We start from the raw sequence: 17,939 nt of genomic DNA, 5'->3' as shown, positions 1-17,939 counted from the left end.
TTCTGACGAGCCAGTTGCTCAGCTACCATTGACCAGACGTTTTCAATTGGTGAGAGATCTGGAGAATGTGCTGGCCAGGGCACCAGTTGAACATTTTCTGTATCCAAAAAGGCCTGTACAGGACCTGCAACATGCAGTGCAGTCGTGCATTATCCTGCTGAAATGTAGGGTTTCGCAGGGGTCGAATGAAGGGTAGAGCCATGGGTCATAACACATTTGAAATGTAACATCCACTGTTCAAAGTGCCATCAATGCGAACAAGAGGTGACCACGACGTGTAACCAATGGCATCCCATACCATCACACCAGATGATACGCCAGTGTGGCGATGAATACCCGCTTCCAACGTGAGTTCACCGCGATGTCGCCAAACACAGATGCGACCATCATAATGCTGTAAACAGAACCTGGATTCATCCGAAAAAATGACGTTTTGCCATTCATGCACCCAGGTTCGTCGTTGAGTACACCATTGCAAGTGCTTCTGTCTGATGGAGCGTCAAGGGCAACTGCAGCCATGGTCTCGGAACTGATAGTCCATGCTGCTGCAAACGTTGTCGAACTGTTCGTGCAGATGGTTGTCTTCTTGCAAACATCCCCATCTGTTGACTCAGGGATCGAGACGTGGCTGCACGATCCGTTACAGCCACGCGGATAAGATGCCTGTCATCTCGACTGCTAGTGATACGAGGCCGTTTGGATCCAGCACAGCATTCCCTATTACCCTCCTGAACCCACCGATTCCATATTCTGCTAACAGTCATTGGATTTCAACCAACGCGAGCAGCAATGTGGCGATACAATAAACTGCAATCGCGATAGGCTACAATCCAACCTTTATCAAAGTCGGAAACGTGATGGTACACATTTCTCCTCCTTACATGAGACATCACAACAATGTTTCACCAGGCAACGGCGGTCAACTTCTGTTTCTGTATGAGAAATCGGTAGGAAACTTTCCTCATGTCAGCATGTTGTAGGTGTCGCCACTGGCGTCAACCTTGTGTGAATACTCTGAAAAGCTAATCATTTGCATATCACAACATCTTCTTCCTGTCGGTTAAACTTCATGTCTGTAGCACGTCATCTTCATGGTGTAGCAACTTTAATGGCCAGTAGTGTACCATCAGTACGGTAATGTTCTACATAAGCTGCAAAGTATATAAACACAAAATACGCTGTACTTCAAACCAAGATTACTCTAGCACATCAATAGTATTACAAAATAAAAACACACATTCAAACTTCTCATTAACATGAATCACTTTTCAAAAAATTTCATGTGTACTGCTATGAACTTCACCAAAATTTACACACTGTAATAATGGTGTAAAACTTGAGAACAATTTATTGGGTGTGTAAGGTGCAGCTCTTCTGCAACAATTTTAACTACTATTGCCTCCAGTGCCTTGCAAGTCATGACAAAGGACAGCTAGGTTTTATTTATTTATTTTGTAGTTTTTCCAGTTCTTCTGACTCAAGCTCGCTGTCTGTTTATCAGGAGTTTTGGTATTACCTTTCCCAGAGAGTGCTAAACAATTGTAAAACATAACAAAATAAATCAGATTTAAGTACCAATGGAATATGGGACACATTTTCACTATGCCTTCTCCTTGTTGCTGCTTTTCTGGGCCTTGTACACCGGCATTCCAAAAACAAATCACTTTTTTTAGGTCGTTTGGAACATGGCCTTTCTAGTGAAAAGCTTTAAAGGTGTATGGAGAAAATACTTTTTGTAAAAGTGAGCTAAAAATACACGTTTTTGGCGTTTCTGTAAAAAGCATCAGCTTTGTGCTTGATTTGTAAACTATTGTAAATCAGTAGAAGAATGAAATTTTGTATTCCAAGATCTTGTGTAAAGTTTCAGGTTTGTCATGCACTTACTTCCAGGGATATAAAAACCTGAACTTCAAATTTTTTTCAATCTGTTATTTTTCCGACCGACTTTGCATCAGATTACCCATACACAAATTGCCCACAAAATCTTTATTGTTTCACTTAACAAGTGCAAAAAGTTTGGCCAACACGGTCTACTTTTGCTTCTTTCAAGGAAACACTGATAGAGCTATTATGTCTCAAAGTTCCAGAAAACTCAGTGGTACATTGTTGAAAGCCACACTATGAGATAAAAAAAATGACTTTCTCTGCAAGTACCGAGTTGGTGGTCTTTACCAATGTTTACTGGGTGCATGTGGGAATTTTCACACAAAATTTCATCTAAATCCAGATGGTCATGTGCGAATCTCTAGACCACTCGTCATGGAAGTGAAAAGTAGTTAATTTGACTTGAAGAGTGAATGATGTAGGCGACAGAGTAACTTCCACAGAATCCAGGTTGCTATGAACAGCACTGAAGGTGGCAGTGGTGGAATCTGATCTCACAAATGAAATTTCTAATATCCTTTCAAAACTGAGCTGTCAAATTTAAACTGTCAACAGTCATACCAATGTCCATACTAATAATTAGGTAAGAAGATTGAAGAAGTAGAAAAGTTTGTAAATTATACTGATGGCCATTGTAAAGGTAGTGTGTTAGCTCTGAAAGAGAATGTGGTATCGTCCAAACAGTAATTGAGACAATTCCAAAAGGAAGCATGTTCAAAAATTTTCGTTAGTATTGGGTACAATATGTGGTCAAAAATGCCAATGAAATCTTTTTATAGGGATGGGAATTTTTGCACCCAATAGACTTTATGCAAAATTGTAAGGCAACATCCTTCCTAAAAGAGTAGTGAAGTAAAACGCAAATTTGTAAAATAATTTCTTGAGGGAGAAGCACTGTCTTGGGCTAACCACATTAATTGTCAAAACTTAACACTTGATGAGTTTAAAAAGGAATTTTTTGAAAAAGTTCTGATCAGAATCAGAGCAGGCTACGATCTAGAGTGAGCTTCTAAATGTAATACACTAATAGAGATCAGAAGTGACATATGAAATAATTTTGCAAAACTCAGTTGAAAAGTTTGGTACACTTAAATCAACTTTTTGATGAATTAACACAGACTCTCATGTTAAAGAGGACATTACCTGAAAGGATACGTTGAGGTTTGGTTTATGGAGCAAATGATTAAGTTGAACAATTTTTGAAATATATGGACAAACTGGATAGGGAACTTGACTGAGGAAATAAACAAAACTTCGACTTTGGGAGAAAAAAACTGGACGGATGGTAAACTTATAAACAAGGGATTAGTAAAGGCTATAATTACCAAAATAATTATGCAGAAAGGTGACCTATACGAGGAAATCAGTACTTCAATAGACAGAAATGGTAATAATGATTTTGAAGGGAGCACTATCAATCCTAATAACCATATAAGCTCAATGAGGCAAGAAATAACTCGTTAAACTGAGGACCTCTCTGTTGGCAGTTCACAATGTGAGAGTATATGATGGTTTTAATATAGGGACCAAATGAAGCAATAATTGCTAAAGTCAGAATTGTGACTGCAAACAAGTGAAAGTGTTTCAGGTAAGCAAAACTGCCAGGTGAGGGATTTTGTAAAGGGTTTTATATGGTACTTATAAAATAAAAAAGATAAAGAAAGAACAGTTGATGAGTTGTTTAGAGGAAGTGTGCTGTTCAATCAATTACTAGGGTAGGGGGGTGTGAGTGAGGGGAATGAATGAATTAGGAACCAGGAATGCAATACATGTAAGGAGGGATTGAGGAAATAGAAGTACATGAGAAGTATGAGGGCATGATAAGCAATGGGATAACCAATACTTTTCTGGCGGGATAATGGTTCAAACAAAGATTCAGAAAAGTTGAGAAATGGAGACAAAGACGATGAAGAGAAAAAGGTTATTATATTGGCTTAAATAAAGAATTTTTGTCAGGCAATGAACAGAGTGAAATCTCAGATATGGTGAAGTTGTTAAATGCCATGGAAGATTATGGAGAAGATACACATTATCATAAGTCTGTGGTGCTGGAAATGACAAAGTATCAAGGTGTCAGTGCAGCTGAAGATACTTTAGCTGCTGAACAAAAGTCACAATGTATAAGAACAGATGTTACAACAGGATAAAATGAAAATTTTCATTATAAAATTTAGTGGAGCATGGGAAAAATGTCTTTTAGTAATTCCTTTTGAGGAAAGTTGGCTGTTGTAAAGAAACAACCATATTCCTATATTCAGAGTGTTCTCTTGTGGGGGATGTTAACTAGGACAAAAATGAGCCCCTGATGAATTTATCATCATTTTTCAATTGCAAACAATACACAAATCTCACGAATCTACTGTCTAATGATCTACATCCATTTTTTTACCTACTGTCTGAAATTCAGGTTTTTGAATCATCACTTCTTACAATGAAAACAATAAAACCACAATATTCAGTATAAAAACTGTGTGTGTGTGTGTGTGTGTGTGTGTGTGTGTGTGTGTGTGTGCGCGCGCACCTTGCTCCACACCCCTGCCTACAATGCCAGTGCAGCAGTAAATTACAGTTATTTTGTTATTTAACACACCAGGACTATTTTAAATCTCCGATGCCAACTTCTTCCAGTGAATTAAAAAACCTTTCCCTGGGAGGTGCTAGAACACTGTTCCAGCCAAAATTAAGCCCTGCTGCAGATGATCTGCACATCCAGCACAACAAGGTACCAGCCATCACTCACAAACTACGTCAGAACACTTTGAGAAACACTCCATGGAAGTGAGGGTGCCTATATGCACCTCAGATCATCTGCCTTCAATCTTACTGAGTCTATTAAGAATGCCATCAATAGCGTATTTATGCCTGAGAGATGGCTTTGACCAATCATTATGAGTTTTGGGTGGCAGCGAAGAAGTCATCAGGATAGCACACAAACATTATATGTGTCTTGCGTAGTTCAGCGCAGGGCACAAGTTAAAGAGCACAGTTCCCCTTTTTGACGTCACAGTTTTCATTATATACATATCATAGGTCACTACCAAAAGGAAACTGGATTTTTTTATTTTGTTAGTGTCTTTACAAGGTCTCAACTTTCCTATTTTGGAGTGCCCTGGTTTCCTCTGTCATGAAACTACTAGCGACGTTTTCATTTTCGAGCTTTTAGTGTCAGTATGTGCTCTGCATTCGATTTTCAAGAAATTACTTTTAAAAAGACAACTAATGCATCTCCACTACCGTATTCACTCAAATCTAAGCCGCACTTTTTTTCCGGTTTTTGTAATCCAAAAAACCGTCTGCGGCTTAGAATCGAGTGCAAAGTAAGTGGAAGTTCTGAAAAATGTTGGTAGGTGCCGCCACAACTAACTTCTGCCGTCGAATATATGTAGCGCTACAGAGGCATGCTTTGCAGGCACAAAGATAAATACTGGCGCCAAAACCTCTGCATCAGTAAATCAATTAAAAAAAAAAAAAAAAAAAAAAAAAAAAGGTGGAAGGAGAGCTTTTTTCTCCGCCCCGAGTTTCGACCACTGCATTTTCATACATTATCCAACGAAGTAAATACAAATTCCGTATTGTTCATCTTCGAATGTAGCAGCATTTTGATGTACTACGAAAATCCGACTGGCAAGACTGTTTGGGATGTTTGTCAATATGGCCAACTCTACGTTCTGAATTTTTTCCTACCTGTGAGAAGACGCGGTTGTTAATAGGAACTTTTATGAATTGTTAATCACATGCAATATTCTCTTCACCATAAGAATAATACGAATATAAACATTTTGCCATGTATTCTTTCATGTTTGCTGGTATCTCATTTAAATCCAGTCTACCTAATAAACTACGAAACTAGAGTGAGACAACAGCAAACGCGAAACAATATACATATCATGTCATGTTTATATTCGTATTATCCTTATGCCTAAAAGTGATACAGTCAGAAATGAAGCAGGGCAACTGACTACATTTTTAAATCTAAGATGACTAATTTCTGTGCAGAATGTAATGTACTAAAGAGGCGTCTGCAAAGATTTTCAAACGGAGAAAAATTTTCGCCAAACTCTCGTTCAGAACATCTTCTATCATACGCAGTCTATTATTTGGTTCTTGTTGATCATTATCAAAGAAAGCAGCAGTGTAAGTAACAACAAATAGCAGTCGCTTGCCATTGTTTCGCTAATGAGGCGATTCCTCTCTCTCTCTCTCTCTCTCTCTCTCTCTCTCTCTCTCTCTCTCTCTCTCTTTTTTTCTCTTTTTAATTGTAAGCACAGTAGCGTGCACAAAAGCAAGCCATGCCGCGAGCGGCAACAAGCCATAAACACTCATTATCTGAATGCGACAAATGATGCATGACACAGTACAGTAATGCATTTTCAGATTAGAGTGACGAAAACACCTATAACAAAGAGAACGGCACTTATCAGATCAAAGAAAAAAAGCAATCAATTCAAACCAGGTGAAGCACGTGAAAAAGGGAGGATACCCGTATAGATATGGACGGAGCGTCTGATGCATAGCAATGGCTACCTGGTAAAGCTGAACTGCTAAGCTTACGACTCGAACCAAACTACTATAGCTGTATCGTCATTCATTCGACGTAAATTGTGTCTCATATTTGAACGGACCAACCTTGTTTTGATTTGGAGGTGCGGCCTAAAACTTTTCTCTCCCCTTGAATTTCGAGTCTCAAATTTCAGGTGCGACTTAGATTTGGGAAAATTTTTTTTTCCTCAATTTCGAGTCTCATTTTTCAGGTGTGGCATAGATTCGAGTAAATACGGTAATTTCCTTAAGAATTCTGGCATTCTAAACAGACTGAGATGTTATACTGACCAGTAAAAATAGAAGTAGGAGTTCAAAAGAGCATGGACATTGCTTGCAATCAAACATAAAATTGCTCTATGTAAGAGGCCAACAGGAAGTGCTATTGTTCTTTCCCCCAAGTAACTTCTGTTTGCCAAAGCATAGACTCTGTAACACCCCATCACATCCTTTTTCATCAAAACTAACACTAACCATATATACATATGCTGTAAAATGACTCACTCCCTCCACAGCATTTTGATAAAAGAATCGTTCAAATGATCTATGGAACATGTCACTAACTAACTAACGAGGGTCATCCGTCTCCAGGTTCTAATTGATGTGATTAATGACAGCTTGCTCCAAATGTAGAAAAATGTACATTAATGTGGATGAGTAGGAAAAACAATCCTGTACTGTTTGAATACAGCAATGTGCCACTTGATACATCAATTAAATATCTAGCCATAATGTTGCAAAACGGTGTGAAATGGAATGAGCATATCAGGTTGATAATAGGGAAGGTGAATGCTCAACTTAGCTTTATTGGAAGAATTCTGAGGCAGCGTAGGTCATCTATACAGGAGACAGTGTATAGAACACTTCAGCAACACAGCCTTGTGTGCTGTTTGTGTGTCAGTTTAAAGGAAGACATTGTAGCAATTGAGAAGCAAGCTGCTAGATTTGTTCGATCAGCTCGCAAGTGTTATGGAGATGTACCATGAACCCAAGTGCTGGAGAAATAATGATGATCTTTTTGAGAGGTAATTGTGGAAATTGAGAGAACTGTTATTTGAGGCTGACTTTGGGTTGATTTTACTGCCATTAATGTACATTTGCATAAGGACCATAAATATACGATGAGAGAAATCAGGACTTGTACAGAGGCCAATAGACAGTGGTTTTTCCCTTCCCTATTTCCGACTGGAGCAGGAAAAGAAATTACTAGTACTGTTATATGGCACTCTCCATGGCGGTTTGCGGTTTATGTATTTAGAAATAAATCTGTCTCTGGGCCTAACCATCTCTGTGGCCAACTGTCTCCGGGGTTTCAAGAGTCCACCACCTCCAAGAATCAGTCATCTCCAGAGCTCTGTCAGACTGCGGTAGCTTCACAAGCAGTGGGTTCCTCCGGCGCATTGTCCTCCTTCCACCAGGCTTCTTGGATCAACAGGACCCTCCATATTACTCACCCAGACATACAATTTCCTTTGTGCTCCTACGCATGCTCCAGCAGCAAGAACTCATTGGAGTTTTTTTCTCCAGCACTCTACTCTCTTCTTTTCCCTGCTCTCATGCACACATGGCAGTGAGCTCAAAACAGACCAGTCTTCCAGTGCTTAAGCCCCTTCCTTCTGTGCTTTCTCTACGTCGAATCCTCTGGCGGCTTCACACACAACTGATTCCTCTGGTGCTGTGCTCTATTTCTTTCCACTTACTTCCTGGCCACTCTACACCATCAATCCTTCCATGATGTGCTAGCCTTCATCTGTTTCTTTTTCCAGATGCACATGTTCCTGCCCACTCCGCTGTTGGCCATTGTGCCCATACCGTCCACGACTTCTGCGTGGTGATGCCTCCCAACTCAGGAACAAGTTATAGGGGCTGGGCCGCAACCGCCATTGGCTCCCTCAACATTTTCAGATGCCTATGTCAGCCGAAGGGGTGGGGGGTGGGGGGGGAGCACCACTTCCACTGTGGTGACCTGTCAATGTGGCTCCTCCCTCCCCCCTAGGACGGAGGTTATACAGGCCTGCACCAATTACTCCCAAAGTGCGAAGTGAATGTAGGCTCTTCAGCTACAAGCAAGATGACTCCACCATCTTTGGAAGAAGGGATGCAGTATCTGCTCCTACATTTTGAAGGGACAGCAACTGCACGTACACCTGTGTCCTGCAAATGATCTGGCCTCAAGCATCATCCACTTCTTGTACACACATCCACAAGTGAGCTATGATGATAACAGTTCCAGGTAGCAAGCCACCACAACAACAAATACAATGCAATTTGTTATCGCTGGAAACTCAAGATACCAATACTGCAGGCACTACTCTTGGCATCTGGCTGTGTTCCAGTTTACATCAGGAGCAGACGCCTGCATGGAACTATTTCCCTCCAGAAGTCACATGCCTGAAAATAGTCCGCATTGTATACCTTTGCTTCAGCAGTACGGAGGTCAGTGCACTGTCTCCAACAAGCCAGTCATTGCAGGAGTTATACCAAGTAATTCCACCGAAAGCTCTGCGGTCTTCATTCAGAGTAGCTCCTCACTGGTGCCAACTCCTGCAAATCTAATTAATCCCTCTTTCAACGGACTCTCACTCACAGACCTAGCCTTTGGCTACGCCTCACTGTTAAGCTTGCATCACACATCGTCAATGGAGTTATCAGCCTGCTGGTATCTCCTCTAGTAACTCCTTTCTGTCTTGAATAAATGTGTTATTACTTCCAGTCTACTTGACTGCTGTATGTAGCACACCCTAGTCCATAAAATAGATCATACAGTTGATAAGCTATTAAATGAGAGATAGCTGCCATATTGGAGAGTGAGAAATAATTGGGACCCTGTAAACTGGGCAGTTCAGTGTAGTAAATAACTTATGACATATGTCATGACAATGGCTGTGCACATGGGAGGGGGAAAACACACAACTATCTCCGCACTGTAGCACAGAGATGCATTGTCCCACACAAAATACCTTTCCTAGTTCTGCATCACAGAAGACTGGGATTAGCATGAGTATTTTGATACTGATAACTGATCCTCGACACATAGTTCAAGGTTTTTTTCAACTCCTTAATCAAGATACATGTTGATATGTATGATGAGCGGCGTTAGATTTCATAGATAGGATAATATTTACTTAACTCTTTCAGTCACCTGATTTGGGAAGACTGAGCACATTTGTAATGCTGTTAAGAGGAATGTAGGCACTTTGGACCAATCATTACAACTTATGGGCAGAAGATCGTCATCATTTATTTATTCACTGTTGTTTTGTGGGGCCATACTATAAATTGCCAGCCTGCTCATGAAGTAATGAGGTGTCAAATACAACAAGGGAACCACCTTCAAAGTCAATTTATTGTCAATGTGCACTAAACTTCAGCCTGCTGCTTTTTTGTTTGTTATGGGGAGAGTATTATAGATGAAGTTTTTCTGAATCATCAGATTCTTATTTCACTAGGATAGATAGGCAGATTTGGAATTAATGTCAGATGTTTTCAGTAGCACATTTTAAATGTCAGTGATCCTTCTGCATGAAGAGTTCAACAGTTTGCAAGCTTCTGAAATGGAATGAGTGAATATGCTGGAGGCACTATATATGTTACGGTTTTGTACATTCTTTAGTCACATCAATTGAATGACTATGACATTTCCTTAAAATATGTCATTACAATTTTTTTCTAATCTTACTGTCAATGTGTAACTGACTTCTCGTTGCTAGCAGTGACACAACCTGAAACCTATCGAATACTGCTCAAACATGGGAAGTTGCAAGGGAGTGGGGTGCTCAGTTTCACTTAAGTAAGAAACAGGGAATTCGGACACTGATACCTACAAGAAGGAAAAAATTTTTAAACATGAGGAATTTTATGGTTCAACAGTTTGTAGTTGGCAGTTTGTGTTTCAAAATGTTACTAGTTCAACACACACTGCTAAAGTCTCATTTTTAATTAAAACTAATATGTTACATAGATATCATCTAATCAATTTACCTTGCAGTTTAACTTACCCAATACACACAAAAGAAATACTTTTATCTGTTGACAACCCACTTAAAATACAATTTAAATGTTTGAATACTCAGTTTACTCCATTTTATGCTGAAGAAAAAAGATATGTTTGAAGGAACTCACTCATATTGTGCTTAACTTAATTTCACAGATTATTACCATTAATAATGCTCATAAGTTGGATGCCATGAGCTCACACATGTTGAAGGCTCCAGAACGCACATGTTAAATAGATAACGCAAAGCTAATTTGTACAATAACATGTGTTACTTTTAAAATTTCCTCCCTGATTTAAAATATTTTACAACTGTTTTCAAAAGTCATGGTATACCTGTCAAACACTTACCAACATTTTGAGTCAGAACAGCATGATTCCAATTCAACGACCCAAAAACACAATTAGCTGCATCAATTAGTCTCTTTCGTGTCTCATCAAAAGTGTTTTTCTTCTTTCCCACAGGTTCCGGCAGTTGCTCAAAAACTATTTTAGCTGCTAATTCATCTAGCTCATCCTCTGGGCCCTCCATCTATAAAAAAAAGTTATAGAAGCTGCAATATTATCAAAAAAATTATTATCAGCAGATACAAATACACACTGTTCTTTTAATGATAATGTCCACTTTTTCTGCTGTTCCTTCACCACCAGATGCACTGCCTACATAGTCTCTGAAGCATACTCAAAAGAAATTTTACACCACCTGCATATCTACAAATGTGTGGGGGCTTAGACTCAAGAGAAGCAGGGAGTGAAAGAATAATACTACCTTAACTATGAAATAACACCAAAATAAGAAAAAAAGGGCAGCAGTTGAAAAGTAGGCATCTGTGAAACAAAAATCTGCTCTGGGTAACATAAAAACAGTAATACTTCATCCCATGCATTGTAACATATTTGATCCTCAGCATGCTGTCCACAGTGTGTTGAGATGTTGCTCCGTAAGCCTGCCCCACCCTTCAACGGCAGCTCTCCTGTGGTCACCCAAGAGTGCGAGGAATGTTCCTGCAGTACCACACTGATAGTCTCAATTGGTCCCAAGCACACTCAATCTGGTTCATGTCAGCTGATATTGCTGGCCATTGTATTACAGTTGTTTGGGCCTCCTGGAAGAAGGTGTTCATAAGTTGGATGCCATGAGCTCACACATGTTGAAGGCTGTGGCCAAAAGCTGTGTGTAAGCGTGTTTTAAATGTGTTTGTCTGAGACTTAATGTGCCTTCTTTATGGTAAGTAGCAATCTAGCTTTTCCTACACTGTTGATATTCCTACGTGGAGTTTCCATTGTTTGATTTTGCTATAAATTATAACCAAACATTAAAAAGTTTTCTTTGCTAAAGTTCCTTCTCATAAGGGTTTTCAAACTTGAGATGTTCCTGCCTGTCTGTGGTTGCTCAATGAACAATTTAGATAATAGACCTAGAAGCGAGACCTGTCCCATACGACATCCCACAACCACTTATTCCAGTCTAGTCACAAGCATCAACCATACCATCAAAGGCAGGGCTACCTGCTAATGCAGTCACATGATCTACAACGTAAGCTGCAACCACTGTGCTGTGTTCTACATGGGCATGACAACCAACAAGCTGTCTGTCTGTATGAATGACCACTGACAAATTGTGGCCAAGAGAAGCTGGACCACCCAGTTACTTAGCACACTTCCGAACACAACATTCTTCAGTTCAATGACTGCTTCACAACCTGCACCACCTGGATCCTTCCTACCAACACCAGCTAAGCCAAACTGCACAGATGGGAACTGTCCCTGCAATATACCCTGCATTCCCATGACCCTTCTGTCCTCAGCCTTTGTTAGTCCATATCCTACACCCACCCCTTCCCTGGGCCCACTCCACCAGCTCACAGTCTTCTGTTCCAAAGCTACTGGTATGTCAGTCATACCACCATTTATTTCAACAGCTTTGTTTTCAGCACCCTGCATTGACTCACATGCAACAGATTCCACAGCAGCTCCAATAAATCCTGCTTACTTGTCGATTTTACAAGGTGGGTGTGGCATATTCATCATGGCACACATTGTTTCTGCTGCAGTGTGCCCTTTGCAAGTAGCTCTCAATCCATAAAACCACCTAACATTTACTTCAAAATAATTATCTTTACGCTTACCAGAATTCCAAAATGAATGAGTATATTTACAACTGGCACAATTAATGATAAGTTTCCTAGCTAGTCCATTTGATACCTCACTGTCTTCATGTAACCATTTACATCATGTTTGTTTTGAGAAAACTGTACATCACAATGTTTTATTTTAATCTTCGAAGCACTAATGGGTGTTTCTCTAGATACTGACGAGTTTGCCAGTATTTCATTGTCTGTAACTTCACATGCCGCATGTTGAACACAATGTTTCCCTTTATTCAAAAATCTATTACCATGAAACCCACGTTTCTTAAAAACACTTCGTTTTGACGTCATACTTTACTTTGAGAGATTTACCAATCTATTCATCACTTTTCCCCGGAAAAACATTAGCACTTCGACATACAACACTTGTATATACTATGATATACTATGAAACGATACGATACGGTACTGTTTTTGACAGTGCTACCAATACAAACACGTTATTTAATCTATATAACACAGCAATCCACAGCCTTCTACATAAAAAATTACTGATTTTATTAGATCTTGAAGTAACGCCCATAAAAAATTTTAACATTTTCAACCGGTGTACATTATATTTAAAAATATAAAATAAGATACTTCCCATGTGAGGTTATAAGTGCTATATATATCATTTTGTTCAGAAAATTGCAAATTCTGTAATGAAATAAAAATCCTAAAATGTGAAAAGAAATTTTTTTTCTATTCTAACTCCTCTTAAAAGTGATGAGGGTAGTCTGAGAAGGCCATCACCTGAGACATTGAGGGCCCATATGAGGATCCTGAGTAAGTATTGCTATGTCTTTGGCCCATCACAGCAACAGCTGGCATCAAAGTAGGCTGCAGAGAGGGGGACAGTAGTTCCAGCACTGAGAGTGACTGCATTGGAGATGTCCCAACAGCCTAATTGATGCAATCTGACATAGAGCAGGTGTAAGTGGCAAAAGAGGCATATAACTGCTATGTTCACCGAAAAGTGGTCGATGTCACAAAGATCATCATGCAGTGACAATTGTAGGAAAGCCTTGAGAACAGGGGAAGAGTTTGTAATTTCAGTAGCTGAAAAGGTGTCATGCGTGGCACTGAAGTGGGCAGGCATACCATCACTGAGGAGAAACAAATTAAAATTGGAAAGAAGCTGAAGGCCCCTGCCACGAGTGGCACTTCCTGACAGGGGGCAATGCACAGTGGAATTCCTAAGTGGGAGAAAAGGGAAGGAGAGTTGTTGAATTAAGGAGGTCATCTCAATGTAACTTCCCTGCCTAGAAGTAAATAAACAATATAAATCACAATTGCTGGAAACGTTTCCACTTGCACTGCTACTGCTTCAAAAATGGTGTGGAGGGGAATCCACACACTAAAGATATATGTGCAAACCAGAGTACAGACCCCTTCAGATGCTCTCACAGGGCCAGTATGGATCTGACACAATGCACAGTAATCTCAAAAACTTGGAGAATGGTCATCAGTGAAGTATACTTCTTGGAGAGTAACAGCGATCACAGAACAAGAGGAAAATAACTGCAGTTCCAGCAGGAGACAGTAACAGCCATTGCGGTTCCATTGGATCATCATACTGAGGGTGAACTGGTTAGGTCAGAAGGAGCTAGGACAAGTCAAGTACCAATATCACTGTCAGGGTGGAACAACACCAACAAACATCAGTTCAGAGTTTGATGGCATGGGAGGATCTGGCATCTCTGAGGTCACCAGTGTATCCCTCTCCCAAGGTTTCTTCTTCTTCTTCTTCTTCTTCTTCTCTTTAACAACTTAATATTGGAAGCTGTCACAATGCAATTCTTACCATCTTAGGGAATGCAGGTGAGAAGACAACATCATTAAATTTTATGAATGTACAGCGAATTGTTTTAAATTTATGTACTTAATTTTTATATTATAAGAACTGTTTATTGCATGAATGTTTGTTTTCTTTGTTTAATGTTGAGGCCAATGGCGACACAACATGCCGACATTAAGGGTCTTCGCTTTTGCAGCCAGAAATGCTGAACCACCCACCATCACAGCCAGTGATAGTGAGAAGATCTTACCAGCAGCTGCTGCAAAACTCTGGTTCCATTGGACATTAATTGATACTATTGTAATTCAAGACAAAAAGAAAATGAACCATAACTGTAATTAAACTGTAATGATGTAGTAGTGGTCTGGGGCTGGCTGCTACTAATGATGTACGTATTGTGTATGTCTATCTAATTAGAAGGCAATAAACTTTTACAGAGCTGAAAGTTACTTTTACACTGTACTTACTTATGAAATGAAGAACTTAATCTATCCACAAGAAAGAATAAACAACAGGTTGCACACCGTGCATATATTCAAGTATTATAATTATTATTATTATTATTAGTAGTAGTAGTAGTAGTAGTATGGTTCAAATGGCTCTGAGCATTATGCGACTTAACTTCTAGGTCATCAGTCGCCTAGAACTTAGAACTAATTAAACCTAACTAACCTAAGGACATCACACACCTCCATGCCCGTGGCAGGATTCGAACCTGTGACCAGAGCGGTCGCTCGGCTCCAAACTGTAGCGCCTAGAACCGCACGGCCAGTAGTAGTAGTAGTAGTAGTAGTAGTAGTAGTTTGAGAGTATGATCACAGTCTAAGAGAATTAAATTTTGGTACAAATTCCACCTATGTACAGCATCTTTGTCTTGTTATCAACTAAACTTCAATTCCTAAGCAACAAGTGAACTGATCTTCCCTCTCTCATTCTGATACAAAGGACCTGCAAGTTTAACAAAGAAATATTTTACTACTACACTTCAATAATTTGACATGCCTTGTATTCCGGTTACAAGAAAAGCTAGCATGGTTGAAATGATTAACTGATGGTCAACTAATCTAAACACAATTCTTCAGACAAGAAGTGTAACACTGTACTGATGATCTTGCGAGGGATTATCAACTGTGGGTGTAGTAAAGGAAGGAGAGTGGTCAGCTCTGAGACCCACAGCCTCTGGGTTGCTTATCTTGGATTTCTGGGGAGATGGTTCCCGAATGGGAGCTATCACTAGCATAGGAAATTGTGCTTCTCTGGTGGGATACATGGAGACATTCCTGAAAATGTTGCCGCAGGAACCACAAGAAGGAAGTTCCTATCTTCTCCATAGTCCAGTTCATTTGTGGAACTACAAAAGGTTGATGCCAACAACCTGGGCATAGCAGTGGCATAGTCAATATCAGTGGGACTCGATACAATTATATTTTTCGCAAGCTCCAAGACGTAAGTTTTTTTACTGCTTGATTAGGATTGCACACTTCAGGGATCAGGGAAAATGGTAGCCTGACAACTGACAAAGACAGTTGTAGTGCACGTGATGAATTTTTGTGAAGCAGCTGGCCAGTCTCCCAATATCGGGTTGCATGTAAACTGGGAAGTCATACGCCCATAGTAGTGGCATTTAAAGCACAATTTTTACCTTCTCTGGAAGTTAAGCCCCTGTCATACGTGAGGATGACTGCACCAGTTCCAACTTTGTTGTCTGGCAGCTTTGATGTACACGCTGTATGGAGTGAATCCCTACCCTCCCCAAGTGTTCGAAAGTTTGATCCCTGTACCACATTGATGTTCTTGTGGGGTATTGTAGTAACAGGTACATCACCACCAACTTTTTTACAACACAGGAACACCCAGGACTGGGTAGGATTTGCAATCTTAATTATGATGGAACAACTTTTTAATTTACTAAAGGAAGACGGTTAAATATGTTTATGATATTCTACCCAATAAACATTGACTTACTGCAGAGAAAGTACCCTGCAACTGTTTGGGTACAAACCATGAACTGAGCGACTATGTCTCGACTGGTTTTCCTTTCCTCCCATGGCATATTCAAGGAGGGAAAATTCCAAGGGTCGTAATGATCTGCACTAAATTGCAAACTGCCTGAAGAAGCTGTTGGATCCTCATGGCCACTGGCTGAGAACTTCAGTCATTTCATGATCCCAAATATCTGTCAAGATGCCACCTATTCCGAACAAGCCAGCCAGAGCAAAGGCTACCAGGCCTGATGACCGCTGCCCAGAGTCTTAGAGCCGCTAAACAGACAGACACTTACTCTTCAGCAAGTGCAGGGAGGTAACATCTCAGGTATCAATAATGCAACTCCTGGGTGTTCACGAGGCTACCAATGTATGGACGACACCCACATGTGAAATGGCTGCCATGCTGGGTATTGGGTGACAGCTTAGGCATCAATAGTGTGACCTCTGCATGGTCAGGAGGCTATCGATTATGGGCACCTGACGATGCCCACACATGAAATGGCTAGCACACTGAGTACTGGGTGACTTGCTCCACATGGCCCACACATTCCGTGAAAATTTTAAATAAGTGTAGTTCAAACAAAGACGTGGGAACGGGATATAAGTTAACCACAACTCTTGGTGTAAAATAAATGGAACAAAGTGGTAAAAGCCATAATCTACATCCTACGAGTGAGCTATGTTCTCAACAGGAAATCTATCCTAGAGTATAAGCCTGAGAGAAGATATAGTCAGGGTGTAAAATTGCAGTACAAGTAACTGACTGCCCAGTGCATATTTGCTAAAGAGTTGCGAGCCTTCTGGGTGTGTCAAAAGGGACCTTCGCCCACAAGAGTTAAAAAATTATATATATATGAAATAAAATTGCTGACAAGTGTCTACCAGGGGATGGACGTTGGGAAGGTTAAAAAGGAAGGGCAGGTGTCTCAGGTTCCAGGATGAGACAGACCTGCCAATTGTGGGGATGAGGGGAGATGAAGATTAAACAAGATTAATTCCTCAAAAGTTTAAATCTCTACATGATTACTCTGTAATTCACAATGAGGCTTCATTGAAGCCATTTCTCTACTGTTCCACTCTCTATCACTGTGCGGGAAAAACGAACACTTAAATCTTTCTGTGCGAGCTCAGATTTCTCTTATTTTATTATCATCATCATTCCTCCCTATGTAGGTGGGCAACAACAAAATATTTTCTCACTGAAGTGAAAAAAGTTGGTGATCAAAATTTCATGAGAAGATCCTGCCACAACATAAGAACACCTTTGTTTTAATGATTGCCACCCCAATTCACACATCATATCCGTGACGATCTCTCCCCTATTCCGTGATAGTATATAACAAGTTTCTTTGAAGTTTTTCGATATCTTATCTGATGTGGATCCCACACTGCACAGCAATACTCCAGAAAAGGGCATAAAAGTATAATGTAGGCAGTCTCTTTAGTAGACTTGTTGCATTTTCCCAGTGTTCTGCCAATAAATCATAGTCTCTGGTTTGCTTTGCCCGTAACATTATCTATGCGGTCATTCTAATTTAACCCACTGCAATTGTAATCCCTAAGTATTTAGTTGAATTTGCAGGCTTTAGATTTGTATGACATAC

General features: G+C 40.0%; 1 protein-coding gene across 3 annotated transcripts in view; it reads right to left on the bottom strand.

Moving 5' to 3' along the window:
* LOC126485124 (DNA repair protein RAD52 homolog) overlaps positions 1-17,939 on the bottom strand; it is a 67,912-nt gene that overhangs the window by 26,711 nt on the left and 23,262 nt on the right. For all 3 annotated transcript variants that reach the window (XM_050108761.1, XM_050108760.1, XM_050108762.1), the window contains one exon: positions 10,769-10,949. In XM_050108761.1, coding sequence (XP_049964718.1) covers positions 10,769-10,949 — 181 coding nt within the window. The remainder of the gene's footprint in view (positions 1-10,768; positions 10,950-17,939) is intronic.

The sequence above is a fragment of the Schistocerca serialis genome, chromosome 6 (assembly GCF_023864345.2).
Source record: "Schistocerca serialis cubense isolate TAMUIC-IGC-003099 chromosome 6, iqSchSeri2.2, whole genome shotgun sequence".
Classification (NCBI taxonomy): Eukaryota; Metazoa; Arthropoda; class Insecta; order Orthoptera; family Acrididae; genus Schistocerca; species Schistocerca serialis.
The sequence above is the reverse complement of the archived record's forward strand: the minus strand, read 5'-3'. Positions and strand labels throughout refer to the sequence as shown.